This window comes from Aythya marila, assembly GCF_965140915.1.
Source record: "Aythya marila genome assembly, chromosome: 4".
In the NCBI taxonomy this organism is placed as follows: Eukaryota; Metazoa; Chordata; class Aves; order Anseriformes; family Anatidae; genus Aythya; species Aythya marila.
This window is the reverse complement of record NC_139045.1, coordinates 67,252,604-67,278,586: the sequence shown is the minus strand read 5'-3', so window position 1 is coordinate 67,278,586 and position 25,983 is coordinate 67,252,604. Positions and strand designations below refer to the sequence as shown.

The 25,983-nt window shown below is 39.3% G+C and overlaps 2 protein-coding genes across 3 annotated transcripts in view; both read left to right on the top strand.

Moving 5' to 3' along the window:
* Positions 1-21,065, top strand: part of HGFAC (HGF activator) — a 42,718-nt gene extending 21,653 nt beyond the window's left edge. The window contains exons 8-14 of the mRNA XM_082759629.1: positions 7,446-7,620; positions 9,919-10,004; positions 10,931-11,171; positions 13,927-14,066; positions 16,229-16,369; positions 17,423-17,571; positions 19,437-21,065. Of these exons, the coding sequence (XP_082615755.1) occupies positions 7,446-7,620; positions 9,919-10,004; positions 10,931-11,171; positions 13,927-14,066; positions 16,229-16,369; positions 17,423-17,571; positions 19,437-19,607 (1,103 nt within the window). The 3' untranslated portion in view covers positions 19,608-21,065. The remainder of the gene's footprint in view (positions 1-7,445; positions 7,621-9,918; positions 10,005-10,930; positions 11,172-13,926; positions 14,067-16,228; positions 16,370-17,422; positions 17,572-19,436) is intronic.
* Positions 21,066-23,228: 2,163 nt separating this feature from the next.
* The window catches only part of DOK7 (docking protein 7), a 64,900-nt gene continuing 62,145 nt past the window's right edge, over positions 23,229-25,983 (top strand). The window contains exons 1-2 of one of the 2 annotated variants that reach the window (XM_082760023.1): positions 23,229-23,505; positions 23,640-23,685. In XM_082760023.1, the coding sequence (XP_082616149.1) occupies positions 23,452-23,505; positions 23,640-23,685 (100 nt within the window). In that variant the 5' untranslated portion in view covers positions 23,229-23,451. The remainder of the gene's footprint in view (positions 23,506-23,639; positions 23,686-25,983) is intronic. The other variant, XM_082760024.1, reaches the window with a different exon arrangement.

The following is a 25,983-nucleotide window of genomic DNA, read 5'->3' as shown; positions in this document are numbered from 1 at the left end:
AAGAAATTGGTGCCTTTAGGCTTTTGGGGTCGAAAAAGCACCATTGTATTCGTACTGCAGGCCTTAGTTGAAGTGCAAGTAGGAACTGGTGTATATTTGGCTTCCTTTCTGCAATAAAAACAGTTCCTTCTGACTGTGGAGTGCTTGCGTTAGTATTGTTTTGGGGTTTGGGTTGCTAGTTAGTTTCGTGGTCTCAATGGAATTTTTAAATGTATTCTCAATTTATTGGTGAATGTTAGTGGTGTATCTTTATCCTCTAACTATTTGCCAAGCCTTTTCCTGAAACACTTCCACAAAAAGTCATCTGCAGATGACTTTGTTTTGCTGACACTGAGCAGAGAAATAGTTTGCAGTCATACGTGGATAACGGAGGTGGGTTTCGTACTACATATGCCAATGGTTTGTTAACTTTTAACTAGATTTTTGGGGTGCATTAGGTGGTACAATGGTTTTGATGGCTAGCTGGGGTTTATTTCTGTTTCTGTTATTGTGGTATTAGGATTTAGCAATAATTCAGGGTCTGTTCTTGTGGAACTATTTACAAAATTTAGGTAGCTGTGTATTAAAAAATCAGAAATAGTGTTTGCTAGTAGTTTGGTCATGGTAAAGCATGGGGTTGTTGAGGGTATTTCTGAAAACCCCTTATGTTTTCCAGTGGTGATGGTTTTTCTTTTCTTTTTCTTTTTTTCATTTCCTTTTTATTTTTTTTTTCCCCTGTAGGCTATTGGTAATGGAATTAGAGGGACAACATAGCTTTAAAGCAAGTATGAGTTGGAATGCTAATTGTGGAAGGTTTATGGTTATATAAGGAGATGTGTTGGTTTATGTCAGAAGTAGGTTGAAGAATTTTAGAAAAGTAAAATGACAGAATAGATGAATATATAATTATATACAAGAAAAACTCTTGGCCACATCTTTGAGTAACTGGGGGTGTTTGAGTTAATAAAAGAAGTTGAAAAAAAAAAAGAAAAAGAAAAAGAAAAAACAGCAAACCCACCCTCTTAGTGGCTGTTTTACTGACATAGTGTGTTTGCAGTTTTCTGCTAAAAAAGGTACTTTCGTAAAGGAAATCTAGCTCTGGAGGCTGGAGGGAAAGTTTTAAATCTTTCCTTCTGAAGAAGATAGCGAGAAGATAATGAAAACTTTTTATGTTTACCAATGGCATTCTATAGCATCATTATGGTTTGATATGGTTTGGAGAAGTGACTAGATGGTTTGCAAGCATAAAGTTTATGGGTTCCCTAGGAGGTTGTGCAAGGTTAGGGCAAGGTTTATAAAGGCAAGGATAATGAAGAGGACGCCTAGGGTACTGTTGCAGAAAGTACTGGTGCAGTAAAGGTGGCTTGGATTTTTACCAGATTTTGAATTATTTCCAAAAAGGCTGCTGGAGCTAGTTTCATGGAGAAAAACTAGGTCTGGTAGGCTAAGATCTGAAACGGTAAATGGTAGGAGGAACTGGAAGATGAAGTACATGAACATGTCATTATCAGCTGAAAACGCACCTCTGATTCACTGCACTAGGATATATAACAGATGGTGGACAGGAGACTGGTGACAACTGTGGCTTCACAAAGCAATGTTCATTAGGCACTGTTTATGGAGATGATGAATGTGAGTGGAGATAGAGAGGCTACTCTGATATCTCTGGTTTCTTTACAGAGTTAGGAATTATAATAAAGATTTTGGCTTTTATAGAGGAAAACACAAGCAAAGAAGGGAGCACCATTTGCATACAGGCTGTGTGTCAGTCATTTACAGTGGGCATAACAAATCTGGGCTACAGAGGAGAAAGCTAATGAGCTATGCTATCTGTGGTATGGTGTATTGCAAAGATTAACTTTATGAAGATCAAATGATAAGGACTAGGACTAGACAAAAACTTCTGAGGAGACAGGAGTAGGTTGGAGATCAAAAGAAAACTTTATTTTTTACAAATAAATGTATTTTTCAGATGTTGGTGGGCACTGAAATTTCTATGGTACCTTCTGTGTGCCTGCATTGGTGCCTTTTTAGTTGATTAGTCTTTGTCATAATCCTAGTATAAAATAATATCATTAATATTAGCAGCTGATAATATGAAGCAGCTGCTTAGTCCTTACTCTTATGATAGGTGGTTAAGGGGGATGTAGTGAGATGCAGGAAGATGCAGACTTGTGGTAGAACTCAGAAGTTCCACTTAGAATATCCACTACAGTGTTTGCCTCTCCTATTGTTTTCTTTCTCCTACCAGGCCACTCTGCATGCTTCAGGTGCTTCAGAGAACCCCCTCTTATTGCTTGCTCTTTAATGAGCAAGTGCTCGTCTACTGGCCATCATTAAGTGCCAGAACGTCTTTTTCTGTCCAGAGTGTATAGAGTAATTTAAACCTTTATACAGAAAGACTCAATTTACTCAGAAGGTAGATTTATACATTACTTTTTATTAAAATAAAATAAAAACCCTTCAGTTTTATCTCAGCTGATTTAAGTATTTGCAAGTGCAAGATTACAAAGATAAGTTGAAAGACAAATATGTTAAACAATAAGTCCAGCTGCAGTGAATGGTGTGTGCAATCCTTAAGTTAGGATGCAACTTAAAAAGATCTTTTGTGCTATATAAATCACTGTTTTTCCAGTCCTAAATTCATTCTTGTTTCACATGGTAAGTTTCTATTAAATTTAATTCATTACAAAGGGATGCCAATTTTCCTACATTGCTGCATCATTTTTGGCTCAGAGAGATTGTTTTTGTGTTTCATAATAAGGCTGTGGTTTCAGTGGGGATTTATTTCAGTGTTAGGTGCTGTCAGACTGGAGGTTTTATTGCTATTCAACAAACTGGAAAGCTGGTTCATAATATGAACCGATTATTTGTTATAAATTTGTTATGTGTTATTTTCTGTTGTATTAAATCATAAGCCCAAATAGAAATATTGAGATCTAGGTAAATATTATAAATATGTAATAGAATTACACAGAAATATACATCCCCTTATATTTCTGTTATGGTTTATATTCATTAATTTGCAAACTCTGAAAATGACAGTAGTTGTTATTATTCTTACTTTCGGAGACAGGGATTAGTGCATGGCAATATGAAGCAGACTGCTTGAAGCCAGGGACAGCCTAGTCCTGGGGCTGCTGCCTCTGTGCCTTAGACTTCATATTCTCTTCATGATAGTGTGAAAAAGATGGCAACTGCTTTCTGTGCCCACCTGGCACCTTCTTAGTTATTTACGGAGATTTTCAGTGGAACAGGGAGGGAGAGTTTGTTCTGAAGAAGAAGCAGATTTTCTTTTGGGAGGATGATGAAGAGCAATGCCAGGTTAATACATCCTTCATAGATCTCAGCATGGTGTTTGCTATACTTTATCCAGCCAAGTCTGCCTTGTTGCTCTCAAAACACCCGAGAATTCTTCAGATTTTTATACAAGGAAGCGAAATGCCTATAGGAGCAATCTGTACAAATGCTGGAGACTCCTTTATGTTACACATTCATTTATCCTGGGAACTCACAGCTACCCAGGAAAGGAGACTGAGGAACCTCTAGGTGGATCAAGAAAAGACAAGCCCTTCCAATGAATCTGAGCTCATATTGAAATGAAACTTGACTGTAAAGGACTCCTTGGGAAGCAACAGTGCTGAGGCAGTATAAGCAATAAATTTATACTGAGGCATAAAACTTCATCGTTCATTGCTATTCATCTTCATTGTTAATAGATGAAACATGACATGTAAATATAAATTGATAGACGCACTAGAAAGTTTTCAGACAGGTATGAATGCCCTGTCTTGCAAACAATTTACTGTCTAGTGAGTGCCAAAGTGCTCGCTATGCCCAGCACAGGGATAGTAGGGCATGCATTTGGCTCCGGGGCTTCCTGAGACACTTACACAGTAGTGGGCATTTGCTCCTGGAAACCTCTGAGGATGTTCTCCTAATTCTACCAAGGTTTTGCTTTTCTATGATTTTCTAAAGATCTCTTCTATCTGGATAATTGATATTTAAGACACAAGAAAAGACATCTTGTAAGGGCAAGTTTAAGCAGAGAGGGGACTTCAGCCTTGTCCTCTTACCTCTCTCCCTTCCTGCCATGCGCTCACATAGAACAATACAAAAAAAAGAAACTCATCTCACATTGTATTTGATAAAAGCATTATAGGTTGCTCATGGATAAAACAAAGCATTACTGGATGAAACGGTTACTTAAAGCTATCCTGCCCCAGGATTAGGACCATCAGAGGAAAAAAAAATATTGGCAGAATGAAACAAGATATGCATATCTGAAAGAAAAATAAAGTCAAAGCTCAAAAACATTAGGAAAATCGTGATGAGATATTTGGGAAGAAATATGAAAGTTATGTTGTTTTCAACAGAAAGACTTCCAAAAGAAACTCATAAAATATTCAGGTATGTAACTACAGAACCTGATACAAGGTCTGGTGATAAAAAGGTCTTGTTAAATGTTTTCAGGAAGTTATCAATTAGAACTGGTTGGATAACTGCTCTTTTTGGTTGCTTTTAATTTTAAGACCTGAAACTGCTTTTTATTGGAAAACTAAAAAATCAATGAATTGGTGTGACATGCTGATAAAACATGCCACAATAACACAATAAGAATGTTTTATGTGAGTTATTTAAACCTCTTGGATTTTCAAAATATAACAAGAAATTATTTTAGAATTTTAATGATTTTTTTTTTTTTTCCTGAAAATGAACAGTGATGATAGCGGTATGGGTCCGCAGAATAAATTGGATCTACATTTTCATCAAACTGAAGTTTCATCTGAAACTTCATCTGAAGCTTCAGGCCACTTCTACTCCAAGGCTGATTTGCAGTACTGCAGGAAAGTGAATGAACAAGAAAAATACGTATATCATGCCCTCCGTTACTTTCTTCCACATAGGAAAATAAATACATTTCAGAGATATGGGAAGCTGCAGAAGCTATAAAGCATTCAGAAGGAATAACTCCCAGTCAGAGAAATCCATTAAGAACTGCTGAAAGCAGACCACCTACACACTGCTTCTGACAGAGGCAAAAGGAGATTTTTCAGTTCTAGTTCAAAAAAGACTATTAGAAACCAAAGATCTATAAGACTACATTCATTCCAGAACACATTTCTGAGAACTTTTTTTCCTGAATTATAGGTATAAAATGTATTAGACTTTGCGTATACTTCTTAGTGGCTTTAGATACATAATGAGCTGTGATGGGGGTGCCATGGTGGTAATGTAAGCCAGTAATGCAAGGAAACAGCAACTCTGTTAATTTAGATGCTTCTCCGCAAGATGTGAGATTAAATTACTTTACTCCTGTGCCAAAAATACCCCTTAGAAAACCAAAACCAAAGAAAAAGTGTCTGAGAGATATTACTGTTCCTCTCAACAAGTGCAATATGTAATCCAAACTTCTTAGAGGAGGAAACATGAGGGATGATTTAGAAAGGGGCCAAATTCTTCCAGTTATAATTTTCTGGCAGCTTTAGCAATGACTGGCAGACATGCAGATACATAGATGCATTGGATTTTAAGCCTGACAAGGTTGAGCGCAACTTGTAAACACCATCTGCAAGATGTCCAAACCATTGGTGTTGGAGAATATGGCCCCAGTTCTGCACTGAAACAGAATCTTCTTTCATCCTCATAAAATCAGGCAACTCTAAATCATTTCTGAATGTAATAAATACACCACAAATAAAAACAGCACCTGGCATTTCCTTGGATAAATGGAAGATTTTTGCATGCGGCATGATGGTAGTATTTTCATGACACTGTTTCAGGCAAATAAAGCAGCTTAACTTGCAACTTGCCCAGAAAATAAACGGCAGGTCGCCAAGAAATGGGTACTATTGCTAACAATGCAAATGGAAGACAAAAATCTTTCCCGTGAGCTCTGAGATTATGGCTGTTAAAAGATTTGTTTGATTGAATGTTATATTCCCCTGTTATTGAAATAAAGGGAGCTTGATTTAAGGGGTGGGTGGGAGGAGGAAACGTAGGCTCGCCATCTCAGGTGCTTTTGTTAGGCCAAGCTGGAAAGACAATTTTGCCAACTATTTCTGTGCTGACTCATGTTACATTCTTCCACCAAACTTTTTGACCTCCAGCTCCCATATTTATGCCATATGCTTGCTTGTGGTTTTGAGGTCTGTTGCTACACTGAAGACTTGTAAGGATAATTGACATCAGCAGTTCACTGCGGCAATTCACTGTTTCGGTGCTGGTTGCGTGCGCCAGTTCACGTGTCACCTTATTCGGTCAAAATAAACAGATCTTTGGCAATAGTTGTTCACACTGTGCAGTGTGATTGATCATCCTCATAATGTGTTTTTCAACACTCAGGCAGTATTGTGATGCTATATATTTCAGCATGTTTACAAGAAGATTCCACTAGCCTTGCAGATGTCAGGGATAAGTCATACTGGCATGGCTGGGCTAAGAAACCCTCTGAGGCTTGATCACAATTAATACTCTTTGTACATTGGATGGTTTTGTGTTTCCTTTGGGATACTCTGAGCCATGTTTTGAAGTGTAGACTTTCTGCTCAGTGTAGCTATTTGTATACAAATGCATCCCCATATGCTTTTCAGCCATAGTGCTGGTACGTGCTGTTCGTAGACCTTGGCAGTACACAGGTCATAGAACAAGTACGTGTCAGACCTATCTGAAGAAATAACTCATGTTCAGGTGACAAAGGAATGGAGTTAGAATATGAAAATTCAAACTGCTGTTTTCATTTTTGTAAAATTGATATTTTTCCAATATGTGTCTACATATATATGTGTATAATATGTATGGGTTTGGTACGTATATGTATGGGCATGTACGAGGCCAAAAAAGAAATATTTTACAAAATCTTTTAAGCACTTTTAAGCACTTTCTGGCAGAGCAGGATTGTTTTCACTAATTTACAACACAGATGTCTCTATCTGAACTGGTTGACTTAAGCTCCCTTTATTTTCAATGGAGATTCAGTCAACATAGCCAAGAGCATACATCAAGACTCATCACATCTCAGAAAAGTCACCTCAAACAAGCTAGATAAGTTTGGTGCTAGAAGTGCCTGTTTCTCTTAATTGACTGAAATGGGAGTCTCCAGTGATGAGCTCAGCTGTGTCTAAAATTAGACAGGATGAATCCCAGCCATATTGCTGACTTCACTGCAGATTGCTGACTAAAATCCTCCGTACACAGCAAAAATCTTAGGTCTAATTCTCTGCCTGTTTAATAGTTGTTGTGCACATGTAAAATGAGGCTAACTCACAACTCTCCTTACATGGAAGTTTTAAATGCTTTTTTTAAAATAAGAGTAAAAATCCTCATTTGATATAATAAATTCCTGGGAAAGATGAAAGACACTGCAGAGTTGGGACCATTCATTCTCCTTTAGGATTTCAGATGTGAAATAAGTGTTTAACAGGTAATTAGCACTGAATCCTGACCAGTCTCCTATGCTTTGCCAGCTCCTTTCCAAATGTGCTATCGTGGCAATGGCACAGGGTACAGAGGCACCAACAACATGACTGTTTCTGGACACAGCTGCTTGCCCTGGAACTCAGACTTACTCTACCAAGAGCTTCATATCAACGGTGTTGAGGAAGCAGTACAGCTAGGCTTGGGGCCCTTCTCTTACTGCAGGTGAGGAAGGTTCTCGTTTGCCCTGTATTTCTAAACCACAAGGTGGATGTATTGTGGGAACACATTTGGAAGGGAGAAAGGACATGAATGTCAAAGCAGATGGCACCTTCTCTTGGACTGACTTAGCAGGCTGAAACAAGAGGTGTAAGTCTGCAGAAGATAGGATCTGGTGGATAGGCTAGATCAAAACTTGGGTCTGCCAAGAGAAGCTTAGACACAACCTCATGTTGGAAAATCCTGGTTCTTTTTCTCCTGCGATTTTTTTTTTTTCAAATGAGACTATCATTCAAATGATAGTGCAAAAATTTTGAGATTGTTCATAATTATCCAAAAGGAGATAAAAATGCACTATTCAAACTGAAATGGTTAACCTATATTTCAATGTTTAAATTGTGAAATATTTAATATAAAGGAAAACATTTTTAAGAGTGAAAGGTTATTTGAAAATGGAAAAAAAATCAAAGTTGCTGTACTTCAATAATGCTGAAATGAGATGTCAAAATTCTTATATTTCTTCCAAAGAGAAATTATTGCAAAGTAAAATTTTGGCATTTCAATTTTGATTGAACCATATGTATAATAAACTAAATTTCTGCTCAGGTTTTGTGTTCATCTATAATGAAAATATTTGTGGTATATAGGCTTTCTACTCAGTCATGTTATGTTCCCCTGTCTGATTTCTTCATGAGACCAATGGCTATCCATAAGTAAAATAAATGTTTCAATTTAGATAGAATTCTGGAGCTGAGCAAAAGGAAGAAACACCAAACTTTAGATGCATAGCCGTAAATTGCTGGTTGATTTCTAGGATTTTTTTTTTTTTTTTTAATTAATTTTTTGAATGGAAGTTAGACAAGTATTTCAGGAAGATTGGAATGCACTGCACTTCCTGATCTGTTTGGTGATAAAAAGCATGTATGCATGCTCAAAGTATCTCTTCTCTATCTAAAACAGATTAATAACTAGTTCCTAAACCCTCCCTTAATCCAAATTGGCTTGCTTTCCAAGGCTTGGTCCTTATTCAAGTACTTAAGTATGAGATTTATGGTGTCCTAGCACATCATGGCAATTTATTTGGCATTTATTTTGTGCTTTGATAAATCCTGATCCCTTCAATTTGCATCATTTAAGCACAATATTCACTTGCAGATTTGAAATGCAAAGAATAAAATGGTGTAGGAGCTGATGTGTTCATGTTCTGTAGAGCTGAGAAAAAAGCTTTTCACTTTTTTTGTCAGCTTGTTATAATTTCTTGGGATATCTCTGCTGCACTATATAATCCTGCAGATATCTTCTTCTTCAAATAGTCTAATTTAGAAACACTGTTGGCGGAAGATGACTCAACCTGTGTTGCTTCTTCGGTTCTGAAAATTTGAAAGTGCTTTAATCTTTTTTTGAATAGCAGTCAGGTTAAAAAGAAAAAAAATATTGAAGAATCTTGAAATAATAGATAATGCTTTTGATAAATCCAACTGAAATTAGAATTATGATTTATCCAGAGCCCTGAATTATCTTGTCTATTTTTCTTGGCCTACTAAAGATCTTTCTGGGTCTTCAAAGTTTCACTACATTCTTGGAGGAGTAAATTGGACAACTTTCTGGTTACTTATGCAACATTGATCATTGATAAAGACAATTATGTGGCACAATGGAGAAATCCTAGTGGAATCTACCCCAAATCTGTTTAACATCAGAGTAAAAAAGGACTAAATTGACTGTGATATCTCTCTCTCCCCCCCCTTTCTTTTTGAGAAGCATAGTATTTTCTCGAGGTAGTTCTTTCATTTCCTCAGACTCTCTCCAGGGAATGTGAACTTGAGCATCTCAAATTCGTTTTTGCTAGCTATTCTTGTTATGGATTTTCTATGAATCTACCTGTGGTGGAATTTCCTTGCTTTAAAATTCATCTAAAAAAAGGAATCTCTCCCATGGGACTTAGTCCTGAAAATAGCTGCGCTGATATCTGTTGAAGCACTTCAGTGTGGGCTGTATTTAAACCAAGTGAATATGCTCATGCATCCGAATACTTGTAGGCAAATTCTACAGATGTTTAGTCATGTGGCTGTATTTTAGTTCCTAAAGAACTTGATTTTTGACTAGCTTTAAACATAAAGAACCCTACTGAAAGGCTACTAACCCATTTAAGAGTTAGCAGGTGTTTCAGCACTTCATTAGATGGCTCAAACCCAAGAGTTCTGTCCTCTGCATGGTACAAGAGGAAAATGCAGAAAACGTCCAGGCAGCTTGGAACAACACTGTGGTTAATTCTTGCAATTTTTTCTCCCCATAATTAATTAGAAATCCAGATGAAGATGAGAAGCCATGGTGTTACATCATGAAGGACAACAGTTTGTCTTGGGATTATTGTAAAATTCCATCTTGTGGTATGTAGAAGTTCTCTTAAAATCCATGTCATGAATTAATGAAGAAAGGGTTATTGATACTAGAACAAGCTTTCATTATATAATTTTGAATGTCCTACTGTTCCAAGGAGTGTAGAATATTTTACTGTTTGCAGTAAATCCAATGAAAACAAGTTTATTTTGCATTTTTTTTGGAGTTGTGATACAATCTGTGATTTTTGCCCTACAATAGTGTATATAAGCAGTGTCACACTACTGCTTTCCACTGCAGTCATCCTGATATGAACAGAATTTCTGCTAGAACATGCAAGACATCAGAAATAAATGATGCTTTGTTACAAATGTGAAGTAGGCTCAGAGAGGTGAATGAGCCTCTATGAGCAAATAGAAGACATATGACACAGTATTTAATTCTGAAAACTAAAAATTCTGTTTCTCCTCTAAATTAAACAGTTGTTAATATTAAAGCTCTATCAAATTCTTGCTAATGTTCAAGCTGACCTTTAGAACAGAGATTTAATCTGAAGTCAATTTATAAAGTGGTTCTTTTATTCTCCATTTATGGTTCCAATACATTTGATTGACGACATTAATACAAACATACTAGTCCTTGCTGTTGGAATGGCGATGGCAAAGCTCCAGAATCTGAACACGATGATGTGATGTATTATGCATTGTGTTGGGCCTCCTCCATCACTAAAGGTTATATCTGTACTGGTAAATGAAACAGTGTCCAGGAATTCTTTAAGGCACAGTTAATTTACGCTAGTATGTGTGTAGCCAGACTGTTGGGAATGGGCATAACATTCAGTCTTGCAGCTCTCCCGAGGAACTGAATGAGCTTTATTTGCATGTGAACATTTAATGATAATTAAACTCCTGTAAAAGTTCTAGTCCTTAGAAATCACAAGATTTATAGTCTGATGCCATTTCCCTTTATATATTAGAAAGCAGGGAAAGGAAGCCACCAGTTCCAGACCAGATTGATACTTTTGCAGTTGCCAGAAGACCATGTGGAAGAAGACACAAAAAAAGAAGTTTTGTGAGACCTAGGATTATTGGGGGTTCTTCATCTTTGCCTGGATCTCATCCCTGGACAGCAGCTATATATATTGGAGAGAGCTTCTGTGGTGGAACCCTTATTCAGACATGCTGGGTTGTGTCAGCAGCACACTGCTTTGCTAACAGGTAAACTCACGTGCCATTAGTGTGACAGTAGGTCTTCTCCTCATTGTCACTGTGTGCTTGTGAATCATGACAAACTTGCACTGAAACAAGTGAGAAAGAAAATGAGATTACGAAAGGCAAATATTTCACAGGGAGTTGCTGGCAATTTGAGTGCAGTTAAGCTAACAAATAGCGTGGAGTCCTGTTGTCCCACAGGCCCATATCTGGTTCGTTACAGAGTGTCAAAAATGCTAAATGACCTGACTTAAGTAACAAGGTAGTGCTGAGTGTAAGGACAGGAGGACATGGAATAGAGCTTGCACATTCAGGCATCTGCAGGGGGATAGGAGTGTTTCTCTTCTCAGTTACCTTTTTGCAAGTTTATGCCTGCTTTGAGGTGTAACAGAGATGACTACGCTCATTATTGTGTTTTGTTCAAAAAGGCTGAAACAGCCAAGTAATGATTTATTAGAGGCAATAAATTACTGTTGTTTGACACAAATAGAGTAGGCTGAGCTTTACAAAAATCCAAAGGGAAGAACTGAACTGCTGTTAAATTTTTGAAGCATATTTCCTTGAAGGATGAATTGGTTGTGTATTTTTTTTCCCTTTTTCTTTTCTTTTCTATTCTTTCCTTTTTTTTTTTTTTTTTTTTTTTTTTTTTTTTTTTTTTTTTTTTGTTCCCCTCCAGCTGCAGAGCACCGGGGAAAATATTGACTATAGGATGGTCTTACTTTATTCTAAATATTTAATTTTCTACAAATGCTGATTTTCCTGATTTTGGTTTGATCACATTGATGGTAAAAATATTACATCATTTCATACCCATTGTTCCTTTGCATAGTAAAGAAGCCAAGAGAAACAGAAAACCTCATGCCAGAATACATACACTGATAGCTTGTAGAGCTAATAATACCATTGTGAATGCTGTACTGAAGCATTTGGAGCTCGATCCACAACGCGTTTGTTTTTCAAATGTTGTGAAATAGCTACTAACTTTGGCAGCTATTCAGGACATTTCCACCCACTTCCAGCTGGTGGTTTGGTACATACAGATTTTCCATAATTGCTGCATTGTAATTTGCACTCTTCCGTATGTTTAGTACCTCTAAGTTAGCCACAATTTCAACTGTTTTCCACTAGGCGACAATAGATACTTATGCAGCTAGATAGATTTTTTCTTTTTTTTTTTTTTTTCCCTTTTCTGTGGCCTCTCACTTTTTATTTCTATTCCTGAATGAATCACCTTTAAATCACAGTGCAACCATTTAGTGCTTTTAAAATCTTTTCTAAATACTGTCCTGGGAAGCAAACTTCCACTCTGTTTTACGTGCCCCAAATCTGATTTTCAAAGGTATCGGTATACTACTGCAAGAACACTGAGAAAATCCTGGCCTTACATATTGATTGAAGCATTTTTCATCATTTTCTTGTTTTCTAGATGAAAACAAAACAAAACAAACAACAACAAACAAAACAAACAAACAAAAAAGAAAAAATGCACAACAAAACAAACCCCAGATTTTGAGCTTCATTAACCATACTCATAGTAATTATTGCAGGGTAGCTGCCTGCTCTCTGCACTGCAGTTAGTCAGAATCTCTCTCCCCTAGTTGTTGATGGCTGCTTTGTGTTCAGTACTGGAGGAGAATCTGCAGTGCTTTTATATCTGACAGTTGCTGGTGATGCACAGAATTATAACTAGGGAAACTTTGGAATGATGTTGACCACTCTGGATCTGTGTATGATGCACGACAGATATTTTCCATTTCTGCACTGGATAACAAAATATCTGAGTTCCCCATGTTGAAGATACTGGCTAAATTCATTGTAGATTTATGAATGTGCAAATTAAACTGCTTTTAAAGCAAGAGAGTAATTTGAGTTCAATCGCTTTCAAAGCTAGAGAATTTATTGTCTTTCCAAACTCTTGCTGATTTTTCACAATTTTCCCGTTTTTCACAACTTTTGTACTGGTTCTTATTGGTTCTCTGACACAGGACACTGGATGTGAGAGGACTGTGGTAAACAATCAGTAAGATGGTGTGAATTACAAAACCTATATTCTGAGTGTGTTTTTTCCTATTAGATCAGTCTGCTTTTAAACCTTCCTCTACCAGAAGAACGCTTTTGATTCTAGACAACAGATTAAACATGGATTAGTCTAATCTCAGAACAGAAGTGGTGATAGTTATTAGGTGGAAGCTGCCCAGATGCTACTGAGTTGTCAGTTTGTCAGATGTCAGATGTCCTGAGTTGTCAGGCATCTCTAAAATCTTGATCTATACCTATAATATTTTTAAGAGTTTAGTCACCCAGAGAAATGAGATATCCACCACTGACTTGTCCTTTGGTGTCTCATTTCTTCCTCAATTATTTTGTTACTCATTGGCAGAGTCTGGTCAAGGTTGACCCAGTTAAGTTCATATAACAAGAAGTGCTTACAGCCTCTGAAGATGCTTGTAGCCAGACAACAGCTGGGCAGCAGTGCATGTGGCTTGTCTTTTCCTTCTGTCAAAGAGCAACAGCCTTTAATGAGGTTAATCAGGACCCACACAGCACGGGACTCCCTATAACATTAGTAATCTTTTTCCTGGCCCACTGTAGGTAAGAAGCCTGGGTGACAGATCAAGGCATAATGAGAGGGTAAATAATGGGTGTGGTGGGGACCTCAGTTTACATGTATTAACAGTTCATGGTGCACACAGCCATTGGAAATAGGTTTTTATTTGTCCTTCTAATCACAGAATTGCTTGTTCTCTCTTTTGTACTACAGTCCTCTAAAATCCACTATTACAGTAGTTCTGGGTCAGCATATATTTAATAGAACAACTGACGTAACACAAACATTTGAAATAGAGAAATACATCTTGCATCCTCAGTATTCTGTGTTCAGCCCTACTGAACACGATATTGGTGAGTATTTTTGTTCTTACAGTTTTATTTCCTGTTTAGCTGACTTAGTTTCAGCCTTAGCTGATCTGTTGAAAGCTGCCTTCATAGTGGAAGGATCACAGATGTTAGGAGAGGCTTCTGAGAACAGAGGGTTCTTAGTTCTACCAGAGTTATAACAGCAACTGAAAGCTAGACAAATTCAGATGAGAAATAAATTGCAAATTTTAAATAATTATGATAATTACCCTTTGGAGCAATTTACCTAGAGGTATGGCAGATTCATCATCGCTTCAAGTCTTGATGCGATTAGGCATTTTTTTTCAACCAAACCCAAAACTGTGGGCTTGAAGCAGGAATTGCTTGGTAAAATTTTATTGTCTGTATTGTATAGAGCATCTGACTAGATGAATATAATAGCCCCATCTGCTCTGAAAAATCTGTTACTAAGAATCATTTTTTACAATAAGGAGATGGATTTAAAAATCATCTGTCTTATCAGTCAAAAGTTAAATGCCCTTCTGCCTGACCTTATAGTATTAGCCAGAATGACAATAGAAGAGAAACTTGCTTCTTATTTTCTGATCTGCTGTTATGGAAGCTGGCATGTCTCCCTGTGGTATCAAGCTGTATGAGCACTTTGTCTATGAAACTGTTTAATAGTCTGGCACTAGGGATATCTTAGATCGGGAATGTACTGGCTTTTTTGCTCCCAGATGGTGAACATTTTTCACTATGTAGCAAAAACCATTCAGGTCCTGCATTGGTGGGAACTCTGTCAGAGCATACCAAGAAATTAACTTCATTTGGGGTATTGTTCTGCTCTGAAATATCTTGGTAGAAATCACAGTTTGCACTTTGGGATCTCCTGACTCTTTAGATTGCTCTGAAATTTGGCATGACTCACATGCACAGTGTCCAAATTTAGGGTTGGCTGAAGATGGAGTTCCTAAGACATGCCCCGCTGCAAGCAAACAAACAAGCAGGCAGAAACTGGGGGCAAAGATGTGTGGGCACATTCTGCCCTGTCAGTGATTTTTTTTTTTTTCTCCTGATGCAGCAGAAGATTTATTTGGTGCTGAAACTGCGTTTCAGAAGGAAGCAAGCATAAGTGTTTGTTGGGAAGTATTGGGAAGTATGGGGGATTCAGAAACAGGCAGAGTTGGAGGGGGAGAGGAGGCAGGTGAGGAAGAGCAAGCTGCTGAGTGTTGGAGTGGTTTGTGTGGGTTCCTCGACCCATGAGATACTGCTTACACATTCCACCAAAGCCAGAGATGTAGTCAGAATAGAAATAAGATTATTCAGTGGGATCTCTTGCTTTCCACACAGCTGTGCTCAGAAAATCTGCAGGTTCTGAAAGCCATGATAGGAAGTTTAAATAGGTGAAACCACAGGACCTCAGCTCTGTCCTCTTTGAGTGGTGTGCCCAAACCCAGCACACCGCCCGTGTTACACCAAACACAACATCCCCTCGCTTGCCCTACTGCTAAACACAGGAGGTTTGCTACAGGGGAAGTGAAGTTTCTGCTACTTTTGACATCTCTGTTCACTCCTGAGTTCATGATGCTGCACAGCTCCATATTTACACTGTTTTCAGCCTCATGGGGGGAGACTAAAGGTTGTGTGGGCTGTGTAACTCTTGATAGCTTTCAGAAGCTTGGTTTTGAAATAGCTTGATTTTCTTTTCCTTGATTTTTGAGAACTTGAATTTTGCTGAACTCAGTGATAACAAGGAACATGAAATACACTGGCTCTCGCAGTAATTATTTTTTTTTAATCAAATTGGAATGAGGCAGGTGGCCAGACTTGCAGAAGCAGCGAGCACTTGCACATCCCACTTATTTCAGCTGAAAGTTGTGGATATGTCACTGTTATTTAACTTCGGGGTGGGAGGAGCATGTGTATTTTCTATCTTCCCTCTTCTCTACAAAGGCAGTGAAGCAAAATCTGCTCAGTGAGTGCAGCATAAAATAAATATTCCCACAAGGGGAGTAGCTGAATATTTCAGCCTTCAATTTAGTGTGAAATCAGGTGCTGTTGAGATGAGTGTGTCTGTCTTTGATTGAAATATCTTAATTAAGAGAGGCTTAGGGGATAATTAAAGTTTTATCTGAGACCCATTGCTGCCAATCCCATTAAAAAAAGGGAACAGTCACTTTATTCCTGGTGTATTTTCTGTTCTGCAGCTTTGATTAAGCTGAAGAAGAATGGCCAGCGTTGTGCCGTCAAGTCTCAGTTTGTTCAGCCCATCTGCCTGCCGGACAGTGACACCATTTTCCCCGAACAGTTCAAATGTCAGATTTCTGGATGGGGACACAGGCACGAGAGTGAGTGAAATGACAAAGTTGGTACCTGTGGAAAACCCTGGTGATAACTAAATATAATGCTCAAGGATGTGCTACACAGCTGACGGTTTTGTAAAATATTTTCCAAGGGACTTATTTTGGGATTCATTTTACTGGCCTTTGGATATTTACAGCATTTACATCTGAAAATAGTCATCCTGAACTTCCTTTGTAGTCCCTGGAATTTGGAACATGATTCCCATGACCAAATATTTGTATCTATTTAGGATAAATTGTTCTCTAGCTAGACCTCCATGGACAACGAGGGGAGCTTGGAGCAAGCAGTTTAGCTGTAGGGGCCACCAACTGTCAAGTGAATCCGACTCCTGGTTTCTCAAGGTAGATATCAAAGACTGCAAAGCAAACACAGCCAACTTACTAGTCTATGATGGAGGAGGTCTTTACCTTCACCAGGCAGAAAACTTAGGAAACATCTACTAGAGAGGGCCTGAGGGACTTTAGGCTAAGAAATGCTTAAATATAATTTAAGAAAGGTGAGCAGAAGGAAATACTGCTTCTCTCCCATCCTTTGAGATAAGGAATTTCAGGATCATAAATCTTGGCCATGTTGCCTTGATGTGGAGATAGCAGAGACCTATGCAGATAGATGAGAAGGATGAGAGAGCTGGCTGCCTCATTTTGGTAAAAGACAGAATGAGCAAATGTCATCCTGATCTAACTGTGCAATTTAAAGGCAAAAAGAGGTAATGGATCCTTGGATAATTTATGATTTAATATTACACCTGGAAAGAGGAGCGCTGGGGAAATGTTCCCATGTCTCTAAGAAATGAGAGAACCCAAAGTGGGTCAATGTCTGAACTTGAAATACTGCTGTTTTAAAGGGCAGGGAACCTGACTGTAGAAGCAGAAAGTAATCTGATCACTAGAATAATTATTATCTTTTAAAGAGGTTCACAACTGAGATGTGTTAAATGTGTTTATACATTGTATCTTGCATTGTGATTCCATGTTATGCTCTTCACATTTTATAAAAAATACTTTTTTTTTTTTTCCCTGTTTGGGAATTTTTTAAAGATATTTCTGGTTACTCGGATGTCCTGCAAGAAACACTGATTCCAATTATTTCTGAGGAGAAGTGCAGAAGCCCTGAAATTTATGGAACAGAAATAAGTGAAAATATGTTCTGTGCTGGCTACTTTGACAGCAAATCTGATGCTTGTCAGGTAATGTTGTGAGTCACCTCCAAGTGAAGAATATAAATGTATATTATTGGAAGAAATGTTGCAGTGTTACAGTGCTTGCTTTTGACATTACAGTGTTCCTAAAGAAAAGAAAGGTTCCTAAAAAAAAAAAAAAAAGAAAAGAAAAGTTCCTAAAGAAAAGATATTTATGTGACTGCACTGTTTGCTCCCACATTTTTTAACCTGTTCAATGTCAAGTTCTATATTCCTCCTACCTTCATAAAAGCTAGTAGTTATACACTGGAGAGGAGGTCCTTCAGCTCCTGTCTGAGGGATGGCACTGTGTTGGCAGGTATGCTGGCAGGTATGCACTGGCAAGCCAAATCCCCAGCCCTCTTGCTTGAATGAAACAAGGATACTTGGGTAAGAGGTGGGAGCAGTGGTGAAGTTTGGAGGAGGTATGTCCTGAGGTTATTAGAGTGGAAGGGCTTTAATGGTGTAGGATATCTATCCATTGGAAACTGTTTCATGACTTCCATCCTTCATGGAAGGACCTCAAATCTGTACTACTTCGTGTCTCCTTTTGAATTATGACACACTTTGGCTCTGAAAAAGGTTTCAGAATTGTTGTGGTGAGAGATGAGAGGTTTTTTTTAATCATGACATCATTATTAGTGAATCAACAATTCATTTTTTCCCTGTTGGACAACTTGTAGTGTGGTCTAAGGAAAAACAGTTTAGACCTCTTAATATCACAACAAATGTAGCTGACCTCTGAATTTTCTTAACATATTCTTATGAAATTATCTATAAACCATCTGTAATGTATAAAAATATTTAAAGACCAAGAAATGTCAAGTAGACAGTGTGTTCTGCTATTTTCTTGGAAACTTTATATTTTTTTTAAATCAGTGCACGGGTACTGAAATTGCAATCAATGAGCTAAGTTGTGGAGACACATGCAAGTTTCTGAGAAGTAAATTAATCTCAGATAGATGTCCCTGATTTATCAAAGAAATCTCCTAATAGGAAGGCAATACAATTTTCCTACTTACTTTGGTCTCAAAAGCATTCCTGTTTAGAAAGCAAATCTCAAGGATTTTCTTTTTAAACAGGAAAAAATGATTTATCCTTAGCTCCAGATATCTGAGATGTGGCTCCTTTTACCAGTCATGCATTTTTGTTTCATTTCAAACGTTTCCATTTCTGTAGGAAGTCACTCTCAGAGGAACAATAATAATAAAAGCACCCCCTTCCCTGAATATCTGCAAGGTTTTAAATAAGTAGAAGTGTTCCCAATTCATCCTTGCTGTAGTGTGTCATCAGACATTAGTTTGGCCTTATTTTCAGTTTATGGCTTTAATGACAAGGTAATGCTCAGTAGCATTAAATTCAATAGATACAAAACTGGGTGTACACCACAAAATTATAGCATTGTGCAGTCGTATGGAAAATTATGTGTATGTGTGCAACGATCTCTGATGGCTATAATAAACTGTTTTAAGAAACTCTCCAGACCTTCTATGGGCTATGTAATCTGTGCAGAGCCTATAATGCAATGCAGTATAAAGCTTAAAAACTTGCTCACTCCTACTGAAGGGGACCCCAATTAATCATGCTCTTCAGTAGATGTCTGAATCCAGCAGAATTTCAGAAAATCTTTCAAACAAAATATGACATTTTGATATTTCTTTTTAATGTGAAATTTAAAAAAGCCATTATATAAGAGGTATGATTTTTAAAAAAAGTTTTCTACAATAAAATTTCAGCAGACAAATGCTTCCATATTAATTTTTTAAAACTAAATCTCACATGCAAATGCTTTCAGTTTGGAACTTTCCCAAAATAATCTTTTTTTCCAACTCTTTTCTGTCAAATTATTTACTCTTTCCTTACTTTTAACACAGGGAGATTCTGGTGGACCTTTGGCCTGCGAGAAAAATGAAATCTCTTACCTTTACGGAGTTATCAGCTGGGGAGATGGCTGTGGCAGAGTCAACAAACCTGGAGTGTATACACGAGTGACAAACTATGTGAACTGGATTAATGAGAAAATATCCCCCCGAAAAACTAGTTGAACATTTTAAATGTGATAACATTTCAAGCGTGGTCCTGGAATCTTTTGGTTTCATTAAAGTGGCATAAATATTTCATTGTATTATGAAAACTCTCCTGGTAATTCTTAGAAATTCCAAACAGACCACCTAAAACAGACCTAATCCCTCTGATACCAGCAACTTTGAGCTGCAATTTTAGGGCCATGGATAGCTCAACATATAAGACTGTCTTTATTAGCGTAATAAAACAAACATGTCAAGACAGAGTGTACCGAAATCTACAACTGTTTATCTGCTTGGTGGATTAGGTGGAAAGAGTTATTTGGAAGTTTCTGGTGGAGCTGTCATTCCTCCAACCAATCTGTAACAATGTTGTCTCTGTATTCTCAGATGTTTTAACAAAATAAAAAGGAGGAGCATCAAAAAATAAATTCCCTTTCCTTCAGAAGTGATTTCTTTAAGTGCAGGTTGAGAGAAACCAGCAGAGCAATACAGGTGAAGTGGCTCCTCAGCTAGCTACGGGAAACCAGCTCTGGGCAGAAAACAGAGGATTTAGATTTTGATTCAACAAAATATGTAAGCACATTTCTGTGTTCTGCTGACATAGACATCAGGAACATGCTTCAGAGCTCTGCTGAGTTTGCTGTGCAATTTTCCAGCAAAGTTTAATGGAACACCTGCTGAAAGCACAAGTTTTTTGCTGAAAAATGTTGAAAGTCAGTGCACCTGATTGCAGACCAAAACATTAGGGCCTTTTGCAGACCATCAGCTGCTCCTCACCCTGAGGATAGCAGTAGAAATACTTCTCCTTGGGTGATAAATGACTAAATATTTCTTAAATTTGACAATGTTTTGGAGATGTCTTAGGTTTTGTACTAACAAGTTATTTAACTGTTCAGATAATTCAGGAGGGTTGTTAGCAGAGTTTTAAACTGCCTGGATGTGGGAGCTGCTTGGTATTTTCCTTGGGAGGCTGGTGATAATCATAAAGTCCATGTGCTGCTGACATGGTCTATGGAATTATTATAAGAACAATTAAATAAATTATTACAATATACAAGTGGTTAGGGCCTGTATAGCCAGCTGTGTTAGCAACGAGGCAGGAAATGATTGAGTATAAAACAGTTGAATCTCATAAAGAAGAACAGAAAATTACAACTTTCTTAATACAGACATCTTTAGCCATGTCAGATATATAAGTTTTGGAGTATTGATGTAAATGTTTTTCTTCTCTGATAGCAAACATTTTAAAATTCTCTTAAATGTTCAAAAAAAGCTGTATTCTTTACAATATAGAAATGTAAACTGGTGCTTGGGTACTCATATGTGTGTTTACTGGTGGTGTCTTCATGGGCTTCTTAGTGAATGATTTCTGCAGCTAGAACAAACTTTGAAAGGAAAAATAACTAAAAGCTGATTTAAAGTAACTACAAAGATAAAAACAATGCTAATTTGGATAAGTGATATAAACTATTAAATAAAAATATTTACCCTCTGTTTCTTGGACTTAGTCTGTTGTGTATATAGTTACAATTAAATCTTTGAATCACTGTGTAGGTTGTTCAACAGGTTGAGAGCTGGTAGAAAAAAGAAATAACACTTCTCTGTGCCAGAAGGCATCTGAAAAGCTCTGCATAAGAATCATTTCCAGCTGGTGGTGCTCCCAGTTTATGTAAGTGTCGCGCAAAATTTCCAGTAGACAGATGTAAGAGTGAAGAAACTTGAGTCACAAAACTTAGGTAAGATTTTCAGCTATAAATACTGCGAATGCTAAGATCAAAGTCTTTAGCTCTTGATTCCAAAACAATCTGAAGGCTATTGTTGTCTGGGTTTGCCTTCCTGGCCATTTACAGTACAAGTCTGGCTTGCTTAACACTGTGAAACGAATGTGACTGTTTAACAAGACTAACTGTACCTGCTGATGAAAGACAAGTACTAAATGAGCACGAAGGAACTATTTACTCTTCTTTGGAAGTGATTCATTTGGAACAGGTTTCAACACAAAGCTTATGCCATTCTGAACATCCATATCTGTTCTGTGACTTCACTTTCATGTTGAAATTAATATCCATCCACACTGGGCATGATTTAAACTGCTGGATGTGTGTTATACATATTCTCTCAGTCTTCTCTTGCTGTAAAAAGGGTGGCTATTTGTCAGGAAAGGTGTTACACTGGTGTTTCTGGCAATTTGTATAGAGCTTTTAAATTCTGTTTTCAAAAATGCATGATTATTACCACTATGAAGCGACAGTAACATAAAAAATATATGCATTTTTAAAAAATATATTGAATGTTCATAAGTGGAACTCTCTCTTTTCTGCCCTTAAAGGTCTAAATGATAAATCTTCAGTCAATTGTCATACTTCAAATTCACTAAAATTGAATTTTTGGTTTTCAAAGCAGCCTGCTTTTTTGTTGTCACTGCATAATCTGGTGGAACTAAATTTCCTGATTTGAGGTTCTGCTGTATGGTGACTAGCCCTGCACTAAATCCACAACCTCCGACTAGGGGTGGTGAGCACCAGCCTGGGTGGCAAGCAAATACTTCAGTTTAGCAAGAGGTCCGTGCCTGACCTGTCACACCCCTGAGAACATCGGTCATATTCCTATGGGTACTCCAGCAATTTCTGCCACTGGCCTTTCTGTTGAGCATTTCCCCATGGAAACTTTCCCCCAGTTTCTCCTCCTCTACATAAATGCTTATCACTTAGGTTGAAATATGGCTAAAATTTACTAGAGGAAGTTTTTCTGATAATTTTTCCTCTAACGTTTAGCTTGAAATTGAATTGGAATGCAAAACCAGTTGAACGAACACATCCCTAATTCATTATGAAGCATGCTTAAAGATGGTTTTATTAAATTATATGTTATTCCATGCAAACTGACCGATTCAGAGAGAAGAAATAACTGCAAACATCTAAAAAACCCTTCTATTATGCTATTGAAAGAAAAATGTGCTGTGGTGCCGTTTAAAAAAATAGCTGAAGGACTAATTACCATCAAATAAGATGCAGTAGGAGTATTTTTAGAATAATGGACTCTAATTAGTCCATCGCTCGTTGAAATAAATCTAAGGACATCATTAACACATCTTATTCTATTAATTGTAGCAGCTCTGGGTTTGGTATAAGTGGGCTGTTATCTCGTGACAGTTGCATTGCAAAGGGGAAAAAAAAAAAAAAAAAAAGAGTATTTTTATCCGGGGTGGTTGGCTGTATGTCTTCTGGGAGCCAAGGGGAGTGGTAATTGCACTTTTTGGAAGCAGAATTGGGGCGCTACAGGGATGCTGCGAGGCCAGGGATGTGTCAGCGCCAGGCCCCGCTCCGTTGTACAGGGGGGCGGCCAAAATCCGGTCCGGGTTTTCCTGCGGGCCCTCGGCCGTGCCGGGCATGGGGCTGGCCGCGCGGTCAGCTGCAAAGCTCGGAGCGGATCCGCGGCACGGGGGGGCGGCGGCGGCCTGGGGTCGTGGCTGGAGGGGATCGGAGGGGGCGGGCGGAGCGGGGCTGCCGCGCTGCGGTGCTGAAACCCTGAAGAAAATAAAATAAAATAAATAATAATAATTAAAAAAAAAAAAAAAAACACCAAACCAAAACAAAACCACGCCACAAGCGCACAACACGATAAAATAGTTTGATAAAGCACCAGCGGGGAGCTCCCCGGGACCCCTTTTGCCCCTTTTCCCCTCAGCCCGCTGGGGCGGGGGGCGCCGGGGAGGGCCGGGCGGCGCTGGCCGCTCGCCCGCCCGCCGCGCTCCGTGTGCCCGTGCGGGGACCTCCCGAAGCTATTTTGAAAGTGACCCCTCGGCCGGAGCGCGGGGAGGGAGCAGCCAGCCGGGCGCAGCTGTCCGGAATCATGACTGAAGATGACGGATTCCGCGGTGGTGGAGGGTCACGTCAAGTTGAGAGATGGAAAAAAGGTTCCCCGCTCGCGGCGCCCCTTCGGGACGGGGGGCCCCGACCGACGCCCCCCGCGTCCCGCCGGCGGGGGAGCGAGCCCGCTCTCCCCTCCTCCGGCCCTGCCTAACCCTGTCCTTTTCGCCTCTCGTTGCAGTGGAAGAGTAGGTGGCTGGTGCTGCGCAAGCCCTCCCCGGTGGCAGGTAAGAGCCGGGCGGCGTAGGGGGGCCCCGGGGTGCCGCTGCCCTCCCTCCCTGTTCCGCCCGACGACGGGTTGGGGGACGCGGTGTGGGGTCTGCGGGGCTCCCCTCGAGCCCTGTCGGCTGCGGGAGACCTCCGCGGCCCTCCGCCGTTGCTCTTTTTCCTTTTTTTTGGGGACACACGCGCACACGCAAATTACGGGCTCAGCTGGCAGCCAGCCAGGCGGCCAGAAATAGCCCGACGGGTATCGAAATAAGAAAGCCCCCGGGACGAGGCTTCGCTTTTCACCCCCGTGTTCCTCCCCGGTTTCTCCCTCAGCGCAGTCCCCTCAGGGGCCTCAGTCTCCCCTCAGGGCTCGCAGTCCCCCCTCAGGGGTCGCAGTGCCCCCCTCAGAGCCCGCAGCCCCCTCAGGGACGGTCCCGGCGCCCTGTGTGTGAGGCCGGGAGACGTCCTGCAAGAAACCGGCCGTTTTTCCTGAAACTACCCCAAAACCGCCCTCCGATCCGGGCGTTTCGGGGCAGGTGCTGAATAAAACCCGTTTGAGAAAGGTGGCCTGTCAGAGCGTAGTTGCGTGGTTGTGGTTTAAAGCGTGTGTTATTTCTTCTGGGTGGCTGTAAAAGGCTGGCGTGGTGAGCTCTGTAGTTATTTTCGATCCGTGTTTTGACATAAAGCATCGTTTTGATTTAAAAATAAACTGACATCTCGGATTAAAAACTTCTCTTCCACGTTTTTGAAGGGAAAAATTGAAAACGTTATTCAGAGTTGATGATTTTCTGTTGAAGAGGGAAAAGTAAGTTTCAGGTTTTCCTGTCTCTTTCTCATTGGGAAAGCGTTTGGCCCCCAAAATATTATTTCTAGAGTTAATTGTTGTTTGCACTCAGAAAATGGGGACCTGCATAGTTTCAGTATGGATTATGGAGCCTTTTCTAGGCTGTTGCTGGTAAAGCGGATGTTTCTTTACTAACTGAAGCTCTTCAGACCTACCTCCCTGGTGCGTGGGTTGTTACAGGTATATGTTAGTATTTTAGAGACATCTTGGCTGCATCTGTTAAACTTCTATCTACAAACAGGCATCTGTACATCCTAAAAGTTAGTATCGAGACATGTAAGTATGGGTCTGGATTCCAAACATAAGGGGAAGATGAGGGGGCTTCTTTGAAAACTTACTGACACCATAGCTTATTCCCCAAAAATACTGTTCTAGTAAAAGTAGACAGGTCTACCAGAAAACAACCAGTGATTTGCTTTACTTGGTCTGTAAACCACAGTAGCTCTTCCTTCAGACACACAACTGTATCGCAGAATGCTTAATATCGGGCTTGCAGCTGTTTTTGCTAACAGGTGCAAGAAAACAATTGGAAGTGTGCGCAGAGCTCCGCATGGGTTAGCAGATGCTTCAGTCTTTCAGTCATTTTTCACTTCTTTGGAGATTTGCCCAGCTGAGCGACACAGGGCACCTTGCCAGGGCTCAGGGCACCACACCCCAACATTCATAAAATGGTGCACAGGGAGCTTCCTCCTTTGTGGTATGCAGGTCAGCAGCAGCTCTGGATGCTGCAGCTTGGGTATTTACTGTTAATTTCAGCTATAATTGAGTGCTGTGCAATAGGAAGGGGACTTGGGGGAAGATGAATGCTCTTGTTATCATCTGCAAAAGGTTGAAGAGGGCTCTCAATTTTTTCTTGTCTTTTGGGTTTGCTTGTGGAATGTGCTTTTCCCAGGGCACCGTGATGCTTGAATTACTTTCTTTGATTACACAGTTGCTATGTAATTAACACCTCTAAGAAGGGGTTAAAAACAAATGGTGACACATGTGAATATGAAAAAAAAAAAAAAATAAAGGTGTGGCACATAATGATTATTTAGCATTGACTACTGTGTAACATTTAACTAGGAAACCTGAGCTGACACAGTCTCTGGCAGTGCAGCCCGCTCACCATTTAGTAGTTGAGTAATCTGTGAACTACTGTAAGAATTTCATTTGTGGTTCAGTATGTTCTAATGGAAATATAGCTGACAATAGCCTCTCAGTCCTTGGTGTTCGTAACATGAAAAGCTGTCATACTATAACTCCCAGTGTTCAGCATTAATGAGTGGGTCCCGTCCAGACTTAGGAGACGATATGAAAAACCACTGGTGTTTTGTAAAGTAAAAACAATTGGGAAGACTTTTTACTTGCCTTCCTTTTTCTGAGCCTGAAGATTACCCTTGAAACATGCCTTTGGTGTCTGCTCCCTGAAAACGAGGACTGCAAACTACCTGGGCAGGGGTGGGAAAAGGAAACAGGTCTTGCATTGACT